This window comes from Erpetoichthys calabaricus, chromosome 1 (genome assembly GCF_900747795.2).
Source record: "Erpetoichthys calabaricus chromosome 1, fErpCal1.3, whole genome shotgun sequence".
NCBI classification, from domain to species: Eukaryota; Metazoa; Chordata; class Cladistia; order Polypteriformes; family Polypteridae; genus Erpetoichthys; species Erpetoichthys calabaricus.
In genome coordinates this window covers 98262362-98274503 of record NC_041394.2, presented here as the reverse complement: position 1 = coordinate 98274503, position 12142 = coordinate 98262362, and the positions used below count along the sequence as shown (strand labels likewise).

General features: G+C 39.9%; 1 protein-coding gene across 2 annotated transcripts in view; it reads right to left on the bottom strand.

Moving 5' to 3' along the window:
- The window catches only part of men1 (multiple endocrine neoplasia I), a 63949-nt gene that overhangs the window by 40299 nt on the left and 11508 nt on the right, over window positions 1–12142 (bottom strand). For both annotated transcript variants that reach the window (XM_028804094.2, XM_028804103.2), the window contains exon 3: window positions 3844–4052. In XM_028804094.2, the coding sequence (XP_028659927.2) occupies window positions 3844–4052 (209 nt within the window). The remainder of the gene's footprint in view (window positions 1–3843; window positions 4053–12142) is intronic.

Here is a 12142-nt window from a genome sequence, read left to right as displayed (position 1 = left end):
TGATGAGACACAAATTGAGTTATTTGGTCATAACAAAAAGTGCTTTGCATGGCGGATGAAGAACACCGCATTCCAAGAAAAACACCTGCTACCTATTGTCAAATTTAGTGGAGGTTCCATCATGCTGTGGGGCTGTGTGGCTAGTTCAGGGGCTGGGGCCCTTGTTAAAGTCAAGGGTCGGATGAATTCAACCCAATATCAACAAATTCTTCAGGATAATGTTCAAGCATCAGTCACAAAGTTGAAGTTATGCAGGGGTTGGATATTCCAACAAGACAATGACCCAAAACACAGTTCAGAATCTCCAACGGCATTCATGCAGAGGGAGAAGTACAATGTTCTGGAATGGCCGTCACAGTCCCCTGACTTGAATATCATCGAAAATCTAAGGAATGGTTTGAAGCAGGCTGTCAATGCTCGGCAGCCATCAAATTGAACTGAACTGGAGAGATTCTGTATGGAAGAATGGTCAAAAATACCTCCATCCAGAATCCACACACTCATATTTGCAAAAGGAGACTCAACTAAGTATTGATGTAATATCTCTGTTGTGGTGCCCAAATTTATGCACCTGTCTAATTTTGTTATGATGCGCATTGCATATTTTCTGTTAATACAATAAACTTAATGTCACTGCTGAAATACTATTGCTTCATTAAGGTATGGCATATATTAAAAGGAAGTTGCCACTTTGAAAGCTTAGCCAATGATAAACAAAAATCCAAAGAATTAAGAGGCGTTCCCAAACTTTTTCATATGACTGTATAGGTATATTACTCAGCTTCGCCCCCAAGCAAAGCACAATTTCATCCAAAGTAGCAACTACATTTTTTTTTCTTTATTTTGGGATAACAATTTCACTGTCTTGCTGGATTACAGCATTTACCATAGAACAGTGTTTCTCAACCAGTATTATCTTTTTACATTCCTTGAAAATCCACAGAGAGCATTTAAAGTTCAGGTAGAGGGTTTTCCTCCTTTGTGAAGAGCCATTAGAGGAGTGAATGGGGTGCCGTTGGTTAAATGAGTGCACTTAAAAATGTGGAAGAAAAAAAAAAGGTAAAAGGCGATGTAGTATCATGGATTTTAAATTTTATATTTTGCTCACACAAACAAAAATGAACTTAATTGTAGAAGGGCAGTTAACATCAAAATGTATTTTCTTCTTGAATTGTATCACATTAAAACAAATATTTTGCTCAAATGTACAGGATAAATTTAACACTTAAGGAGGCAGGACATCCAAGCATCCTGTTTTCCTTAAGTGTACTGGTATCAATCCCAGTAACATCTGTTTAAATGGAGGATAAATCCAGAAGATGCCTCAAGCTATATTGATTACTTTATAATCAGAGAATGGATGGGCACCTGAGATAACAAATTGTCAAATTGTTTTACAGCTTGGGAAAGGAAGACATGCTGGAAGAATCTCACGAGGAGCTGCAAAATAAAAATGTCTCGTCTAAGAGCAATATTCAAAGAAGAAACGGGAACAACACGAGCAATATCAGGAGAGGGTGCAACTGTTTTCATATAATCGTCAGCTAAAGCATTTCATAAATATTGACTGCTAAATCAACACCACACCGGGACATCTCTACTTCTTCATTATCTTTTTCTAAACTACTATATACAGTATATCCAGACTTTGCTATCAATCTTATTTTCTATTATCTCTTTTTCTATTTGGAATTATTATCCATTTAATAAATAGCATGTTGCTTTTAAATTTCTAAACTTCCGTGTTTATATCTAGAATGATATAAATAATAAATTGAAAATGAAGGCACCTGTACGAGAGGCAGCCACATTAACTGCCCATAGGGTTTATCAAGGCTAAGAGGTTGCTCCTCGAAAGAAGAGACAACTGTAGTAAAAGCAGGGCATACAGTTTGGTTGGTAAGTGGCATAACCAAAACAGTTGTGCTTTTTTTTGTATCGCGATGATGCCCCTATGTTCGTCAGTGGTGGTAATAAGTATGTTCTTAAGTAGAGACTCCAATAGAATATTGTGAGATATATTACGAGTCTATTGTTTAATTAAGGATATTTATGTAAGTAAAGACTCATGTAGAATATTGTGAGACTTATTCTCTGTTGTCTATTTAAGGATATCTATGTGTGAATGTGACGGGGTTCTAAGTAGAATATTGCGGGGTGACTGACAATTAGGCTTTCACCTGAGACTATGTCTACAGGATCTCTATATGTAAGTGTGTAATAATCTTAAGGAGCGAGAGTACACCAACCTGGAAATTAACTTAATGAGCCCTATTAAAACCCAAGATAATACAAGCAAATTAACTGGTGGAGCCATGCCATGACAGAATACAGCACAAATTTTTATATAGCTGATGGAGATACTGTTTTTCAAAATGTGATAAGAAGAGAACAGGGTGGTGCTTTTCAGCTAATAAAAGTAAATAGTAACTTCTATTTTTTTTGTAGGTAGGCATTTTTTCAAACCTACCGTACTACTGAGGCAGTGCAAATATTAGACATTGATGCCAATGCAGCGTTGAAGTTTTTGGCAGTTTTTAGTTTTGAGTGAATCAACTTTGTAACATTACCAAATACCATTATTGGTGATGCACTTTAATATAGGGTTACTGCTCTCTTTCAAACCAACATCACCAAGGACTGAATGTGGCATTTTTAACAGTTAATAGCTCAAGCAAACTAAAAATATTAGCTTCTTGTAAAAAAAAGAAATACATATACAAATATTATACAGAAAGGTACTTAGATACATCAGAATAAACAATGGCAATATAACTGAGGCCCATTGACTTTTTTCGGGAAACACAATACATACTATAAAATGATTAGTTTGCATTTTATCAAAAAAAATAATAATTATGATTTATCTTTAAATGATTTACTTTGAACCGACATTTTATCAAAAAAAAAAAAATTATGATTTATCTTTAAATGATTTTCTTTGAACTGAGTAACAACTCAACAGCAACCTTGCTATTTTCTGAAAATGACAACCAGAGCAAAACCTATAAATATTTATGCAAAGAGCATATGTCAAGTTTTCACTTTAAGATAGTTAGCAAATTAGTAGTTTGATTCTTTTTTTGGGTATGTGACTTTACACTAAAAATACAGACCTAAAGATATGCAAGTGTGATGTGTAATTCAGCAACATCTGAAAAGTTGAGGTATGATCACTTTTATAAGGCACAGTATATTTAACAATGTTAGATTTAGCAATTCCTAAACATAACTGATTTATTTTAATTGAGGCAAGTAATGATGAGTGATGGCATTTTCTAAATGTTCATCAATGTCTGCAGAAACATCATTCACCCAAGTGTTTCTTACTGCCATCTGAAAAGTATCAGATGTAATCTGATCAAACAGACCTATGTTTACATCACCTCTCAAAAATCAAGATATGACCAGATAAAAGATTTACCATCTTCCAAATGCAGAAGCACTGATAGTCAATGTAGGCTAATGTAAAGTAACTACATGTACGAATGGAATAGTATAAAGATAAATATTGTAGTAATTATCCCTCTTGGTGTAATATAAACCTTAAATTTAAAATCAAATATAATTAACAGGAGAGACATTTTATGCAGTAATACAACTTTCAAAATCAAAAGCAAACCTCCAGTATAAAGTAAAAAGAACAAATTAAGTCCAAAAAATGTAAAAATAGAGCTAGGCAGGAATATTAAGCATTTGAATAATATTATCTTAATGTTTAGTAGCAATGAACACTACGTATGGGTGTCAAGAAGCAACAACAAAAAGATGTGTGGTAAAAACTGTATTCCTCTAATGAAAAATCCACATTACAGATGAAAAGATTAAGAGGGAGATGCCTACTCTTTCAGCAACACCAGCAGAAACAGTCTGACCTCTGCGATCTTCATTTCCTTTGCCATGCCACGTTACCTCTGCAGTCTCTTCTCCATTTTTACCAAAAATTACCCAAGCATGGTCTTCTGATAAGGCTAAATGAACATCACGTAATCCAAGAACTTGACAGGCTGCCACCACAGCAAAGGCTACTCCTGAACTGTCGAGCTTTGTGCCTGGATAAAATAAGAAGCAAATGAATACAGAACACTAATTAAAAGGACGGCAAACAAGGTTAAGACTATAGATGCCACTGCAACTTTAAATGAAGAAAAGCACAAAGACACCCAAGATATTCAGTTCATAGTTTATAACTTAATATTAGCACTACTCTAGACTCAGCCCCTTAAAACATCATGCTGTATTCACAAAATGCTAAACAAAATACAGAATTTCCCACATATGATATGGTGTGAAAACGGTAAATCTTCAGTTAAAAGGGATTCCAATTTAATTTATCAAAAACAATACAAAGCTTTAAACAAGCACTATGTATGGAAACAGTGTTTAGCAGAACTTTCCTCTGTGCTTCTACTTCACAGCTCTGTCGGCAGTGCACATGTCAATGGCGTGTCTTTTTCCTTTTTTTCACCTGCCCTCCTTCTCTCATGAGTCCACCTTATTGCTCATTTGCATACACCTCATACAGGCTGCTGAGTAGCTGTTATGTCTTTTTCTTCAAGCGTCTGTCAGCCTTGCAAAGCACTTTAGTGTACTCGGTACAGTATTATTTTCTGGGCAAATAAAAGTTATTTTTTCTACATCTACATTTTTTCCAACACAATCAATTGACATTAGCAATTAAACACTGCTTAAATGTAAACATGCATGCCCATTAAATCAATTGCACTACACCTTTTTTGATGTTAAAATATACATTTACTATATTTATATAGGTGTGTTTTTTCTAATAATTTTAATAACAGTATAAATCTTTAAAAAAGCCACAAATGTATGAAAAGTTGAAAAGTTGTTTACCAAGAAGACACAAGACTAATGTGCTTAATAGGTTTATAAGTAAAATATACATTTGCTGTTAAGCTGACAAGCCTGTCGTTTACTAAGCAGCGATTTCAAAATTCTTCTTTATCCAATTCATGTTCCAATTAAATATGTAAGCTGATGCACTAAAAACAAGCATGCCGTGTAAACTGAAACTAAAAAGGTCTGAATTAATTAAAGTAGCTTTTTTTTTTTTGCAGGTTGCCTAACTACACAGGTGGAAGACTCCTCCAAATCCTCCTTCTCAGTTGTACTTATACTCAACTTTCCTTTCTGCTATATGGAAAAGTCCGTACTGTTAAAGCAAGCCTCCTCTTGCTGTCCTTTGTTTATGCAACAGGAAGTTTGCTGTGAATTAAAAAAAAAAGGTGAGGCTGGCTCAACTACCACTATACCTTGCGTAAATGAGCACTACAACTAAATTACTATAAAGCTTAGAAAAGCAGGGACTGAAACGATCGCCTTTTGTACTCAGCCAATTTACCAATCAAGTCTTTTCTTAGTGAAAATCGCCCAATTTATATCAGCGACCAATCAATCAGAGCATCCTTACCTTACACTAAAACAACCACACAGCATTGTTATCTACAGATAACAGCAATTCACTATTTGGCTGTCTGTATAATTTTCTAGGGTGACCAGATGTCCCAGTGACAGTCTCAGGCTATGTGTCCCAATAAATAACTGAAGAATATCAAAATGAACTGGTGTTAACAGGCTGCCCATCTATTAAAACATTACTCTGCTGGGGGGGGGGACATCCTTGCAATATATTTACAGCAGCACGCACAAAGCTCCAAGGTGGAAGCCCATACTACAGCACTATACTCCCACCAGCCCACCTTCTCTTCAAAGTAATATACACATAATAGCACGGTCTTAACTCCCAACAGTGAAAGACTGATTAAGAACTTGTTTTCAATTTCACAAGAACTAAGAACCAGACAAAAATAGAGTACTACCATTTATTGGTTTCCACAGCAACCGTGTGGAATCATATGTGTTCATTAGTAAAAGTTTTTTTTATTTTTGTTTTTACACATTCCCTGATTTCTCTCTGATGATGATGAGATCTTTTTTCTTCTTTTGGCTGCTCCTGTTAGGAGTCACCATTGCGGATCATCTTTTTCGATATCCTCCTGTCCTAAGCATCTTGCTCTGTTACACCCACCAGCTGCATGTCTTCTCTCACAACATACAGTACTGTGCAGAAGTTTTAGGCAGGTGTTAAAAAAATGCTGTAAACAAAGAATGCTTTCAAAAATGGAAGTGTTAATCATTTATTTTCATCAATCAACAAAATGCAGTGAATGAACAAAAGAGAAATCGAAATCAAATCAATATTTGGTGTGACCACCCTTTGCCTTCAAAACAGCATCAATTATTCTAGGTACACTTGCACACAGTTTTTGAAGGAACTCGGCTGGTAGGTTGTTCCAAACATCTTGGAGAACTAACCACAGATCTTCTGTAGATGTAGGCTTCCTCACATCCTTCTGTCTCTTCATGTAATCCCAGACACACTCGATGATGTTGAGATCAGGGCTCTGTGGGGGCCATACCATCACTTCCAGGACTTCTTGTTCTTCTTTACACTGAAGATAGTTCTTAATGACTTTGGCTGTATGTTTGGGGCCGTTGTTCTGCTGCAGAATAAATTTGGGGCCAATCATACGCCTCCCTAATGGTATTGCATGATGGATAAGTATCTGCCTGTATTTCTCAGCATTGAGAACACCATTAATCCTGACCAAATCTCCAACTCCATTTGCAGAAATGCAACCCCAAACGGTCAAGGAACCTCCACCATGCTTCACTGTTGCCTGCAGACACTTATTATTGTACCGCTCTCCAGCCCTTTGACGGACAAACTGCCTTCTGCTACAGCCAAATATTTCAAATTTTGACTCATCAGTCCAGAGCACCTGCTGTCATTTTTCTGCACACCAGTTCCTATGTTTTCGTGCCTACTTGAGTCGATTGGCCTTGTTTCCACGTTGGAGGTATGGCTTTTTGGCTGCAACTTTTCCATGAAGACCACTTCTGGCCAGACTTCTCTGGACAGTAGATGGGTGTACCTGGGTCCCACTGACTTCTGCCAGTTCTGAGCGGATGGCACTGCTGGACATCTTCCGATTTCGAAGAGTAATAAGCTTGATGTGTCTTTCATCTGCTGCACTAAGTTTCCTTGGCCGACCACTGTGTCTACGATCCTCAACGTTGCCTGTTTCTTTGTGCTTCTTCAAAAGAGCTTGAACAGCACATCTTGAAACCCCAGTCTGGGAGAGACCTTGCTGATGCAGTATAACTTGTTGCTGTGCTCAATCTTGCCATGTCATGAAACTGTCTTCCACAACCTCACCTTGGTAGCAGAGTTTGGCTGTTCCTCACCCAGTTTAAAGCCTTCTAGACAGCTGTTTCTGTTTCAGTTAATGACTGTGTTTCAACCTACGTGTGACACTGATGATCATTAGCACCTGTTTGGTATAATTGGTTGATCATACACCCGACTATAATCCTACAAAATCCCTGACTTTGTGCAAGTGTACCTATAAGAAATGATGCTGGTTTGAAGACAAAAGGTAGTAACACCAAATATTGATTTGATTTAGATTTTTCTTTTGTTCTCTCACTTTGCATTTTGTAAATTGATAGCAATTAAGAATCATTATTTATATTTCTGAAAGCATTCTTTGTTTACAGCATTTTTTCACACCTGCCTAAAACTTTTGCACAGTACATAAAACTTATCTTACACTTTCCTCTTTTCTTCTTAACTGGCAGCTCTATCCTTGGCATCCTTTTCCCAATATATCCAGCATCTCTCCTCTGCACATGTCCAAACCAACACATTCTCGCCTCTCTGACTTTGTCTCCAAACCATCCAATCTGAGCTGACCCTCTAATGTATACATTTCTTATCCAGTCCATCCTCGTCACACTAAATGCAAATCCTAACATCTTTAACTCTGCCACCGCCAACTCCGTCCTGTAGACCTTCCCTTTCACTTGTTGGTACCCATCTGTCACAAATCACTCCTGACACTCTTCCTTCACCCATTCCACCCTTCCTGCACTCTCTTCTTCACCTCTCTTCCATAAGCCCCATTACTCTGTACTGTTGATCCCAGGTATTTAAACACATCCACCTTCACTAACTACTCCCTGAATGCTCACCATTCCTCTGACTTCCCTCTCATTTACACACATGTATTCTGTCTTGTTCCTACTGACCTTCACTCCTCACTTCACTAGTTTATATCTCCACCTCTCTGGGGTCTCCTCAACCCGCTCTCTACTCTCACTAGAGATCACAATATCATCAGCACACTTCATAATCCACAGGGACTCCTGTATAATCTCGTCTGCAAACCTGTCTGTCACCACTGCAAATAAGAAAGGGTTCAGAGCCAAACCCTGACGTAATTTTACCTCCACCTTGAATGCATCCATCACTCCTATAGCAGAGCTCACCACTGTCACCCTTCCTTCATACATATTCTGTACCACTCTTACATACTTCTCTGCCACTCCCAACGTCCTCATAGAATACCAGAACTCCCCTTTATGCACCTTGTCATATGCTTTCTCCAGGTCCACAAAGATGTAATACAACTACTTCTGGCCTTCTCTATACTTTCCATCAACACCCTCAGAGCAAGCATCGCATCTGTAGTGCTCTTTCCTAACATGAAACCATACTGCTGCTCACTAATCATCACCTCCCTTCTTAATAATAATAATAATACATTTTATTTATATAGCGCCTTTCCCATGCTCAAGGCACTTAACCTTCTTAACCTAGCTTCCACTACTCTTTCCCTTAACTTCATTCTGTGGCCCATCAATTTTATTGCTCTATAGTTACTACAACTCTGCATATCCCCTTTATTCTTAAAAATCGGTTACAGTACATTTCTTCTCCACACACTTTCCAATATTGCATTAAACAATCTGGTTAAAAACTCCACTGCCATCTTTCCTAAACATCTCCTTGCTTCCACAGGTATGTCATCTAGACCAACGTCTTTTCCATTCTTCATCCTCTTCATAGCTGTCCTTACTTCCTCCTTGCTAATCCATTGCACTTCCCAATTCACTTTCTCTCTCTCTCATTCTCTTTATTCATCAGTCTCTTATAATACTATTTCCATTTACTCAACACACCCTCCTCACTTGCGAGTACATTTCCATTTTTATCTTGTATAACCCTAAGCTGCTGCACAAATTTCCCAGCGTAGTCTCTCTGTCTAGGCAATCAGTACAGGTCCTTTTCTCCCTTCTTAGTGTTCAACCTCTCATACAGCTCATCATATTAGTTTTCTTTAGCTTTCGCCACCACTCTCTTCACATTGCGCCTTATCTCCTTGTCTCTTATAATACTATTTCCATTTACTCAACACACCCTCCTCACTTGCGAGTACATTTCCATTTTTATCTTGTATAACCCTAAGCTGCTGCACAAATTTCCCAGCGTAGTCTCTCTGTCTAGGCAATCAGTACAGGTCCTTTTCTCCCTTCTTAGTGTTCAACCTCTCATACAGCTCATCATATTAGTTTTCTTTAGCTTTCGCCACCACTCTCTTCACATTGCGCCTTATCTCCTTGTCTCTTATAATACTATTTCCATTTACTCAACACACCCTCCTCACTTGCGAGTACATTTCCATTTTTATCTTGTATAACCCTAAGCTGCTGCACAAATTTCCCAGCGTAGTCTCTCTGTCTAGGCAATCAGTACAGGTCCTTTTCTCCCTTCTTAGTGTTCAACCTCTCATACAGCTCATCATATTAGTTTTCTTTAGCTTTCGCCACCACTCTCTTCACATTGCGCCTTATCTCCTTGTACTTCTGCCTACTTTCTGCATTTCTCTGACTATCCCACTTCTTCTTCGCCAACTTCTTCCTCTGTATACTCTCCTGTACTTCCCCATTCCACCAACAGGTTTCTTTTTCCTCCTCCTTCTGTACAGATGTCACATCAAGCACCCTTCTTACTGTCACCCTTACAACTTATGCTGTAGTTGACCAGCTGTTTGGTAACTCTTCACTGCCACCCAGTGCCCGTCTTACCTTAAGAAACAGTAGGCATTAAACAAATGAGGATAGGCTTTATGTGTGGGCATACATGCAATAGAAGTGTCTCGGTTTGGGACTTTGAAAATCAGGTCTCCCTATAATTTACCAACAGATGGCTACATTCACCTAATATCCAAAATGACCATTCGCTTTTCACTTATGTTATTCCATACATCTGTCGTAGCAAACAATGGCCAGACATATATATATATATATTTCTTTTTTGCTTGTATTTTTTTAAAATGTAGGTAATGTTAATTGGCAATTACAAATTGTGTTGAGTGGGACTAGAGTCCCAGCCTCTTTTCACCCTTTTGCCCAATCCCAAATCCCAACCCACCCCGACCTTCAGTATGGACTGTACTTAAAAGATCAATTGAGGAGACAACCGAGAAAGCTACACAGGAAAAGCCACAGGACCAGATGGAATCAGTCCTTGAGTTCTTAAGTCCTGTGCTGACCAATTTATTGGTATCCTCTGTCACCTATTCAGTATGCCCTGAAGGCTCCGCTGTTATTTAAAACATTGTACATGGTTCCAGTTCCAAACAAAGCACATACTTCCTCAACTAATGTCTGCAGATCAGCGGCATTTGTATCTTACATAATGAAGACTTTTGAGAAGCTTGTCCAGGACTGGATGAGTCTTCTTGTGGTAGACCACCTACTCACTGCAGTTTTCCTAGTAGACAAAGATTGGAGAATGCAATGATTGATCTGCTCCACAAAATTTATTCTAACCTGGACAAAGCTGGCATCAATGTGAGGATTATGTTTTTTGAATTCTCCAGTGCCTTTAGTATCATCCATCCAGTCACCCCTGTTAAGAGGTAAGTTCAGAGATATGCAGGTGGATGAGCTAATGGCATCTTATAAATTGCCTTAATCAATGGTTGGGCCTCTCCAGCAGCGTCTTAAATTGGTGTCAGTCTTACTTAACAGGTAGAAAATTCTGTTAGTTGTGGTGATTATACACTGCCTGGCCAAAAAAAAAAAGTCGCCACCAAAAAAAAGGTCACACACTCTAATATTTCGTTGGACCACCTTTAGCTTTAATTATGGCACGCATTCCTGGAGGGTGCATGGGAGTTTGCCCAACCAGTCTACATGTGTTTTGTGGACTTGGAAAAGGCATTCGACCGTGTCCCTCGGGGAATCCTGTGGGGGGTACTCCGAGAGTATGGGGTACCGGCCCCCTTGATAAGGGCTGTTCGGTCCCTGTACAATCGTTGCCAGAGCCTGGTCCGCATTGCCGGCAGTAAGTCGAACCCGTTTCCAGTGAGAGTTGGACTCCGCCAGGGCTGCCCTATGTCACCGATTCTGTTCATAACTTTTATGGACAGAATTTCTAGGCGCAGCCAGGGCGTTGTGGGGGTCCGGTTTGGTGGGCTCAGGATTGGGTCACTCCTTTTTGCAGATGATGTTGTCCTGTTTGCTTCATCAGGCCGTGATCTTCAGCTCTCTCTGGATCGGTTCGCAGCCGAGTGTGAAGCGGCTGGGATGAGAATCAGCACCTCCAAATCCAAGACCATGCTCCTCAGCCGGAAAAGGGTGGAGTGCCCTCTCAGGGTTGGTAGCGAGATCCTGCCCCAAGTGGAGGAGTTCAAGTATCTCGGGGTCTTGTTCACGAGTGAGGGAAGAATGGAGCGTGAGATCGACAGGCGGATCGGTGCGGCATCCGCAGTAATGCGGGCGTTGCATCGGTCTGTCGTGGTGAAAAAGGAGCTGAGCCGCAAGGCGAAGCTCTCAATTTACCAGTCGATCTATGTTCCTACCCTCACCTATGGTCATGAGCTATGGGTAGTGACTGAAAGAACGAGATCGCGAATACAAGCGGCTGAAATGAGTTTCCTCCGCAGGGTGTCTGGGCTTTCCCTTAAAGATAGGGTGAGAAGCTTAGTCATCCGGGAGGGGCTCAGAGTAGAGCCGCTGCTCCTCCGCATCGAGAGGAGTCAGATGAGGTGGCTCGGGCATCTGATCAGGATGCCTCCTGGACCACTCCCTGGTGAGGTGTTCCGGGCACGTCTAACCGGGAGGAGGCCCCGGGGAAGACCCAGGACACGCTGGAGGGACTATGTCTCCCGGCTGGCCTGGGAACGCCTCGGGATTCTCCCGGAAGAGCTAGAAGAAGTGGCCGGGGAGAGGGAAGTCTGGGCATCTCTGCTCAAGCTGCTGCCCCCGCGAC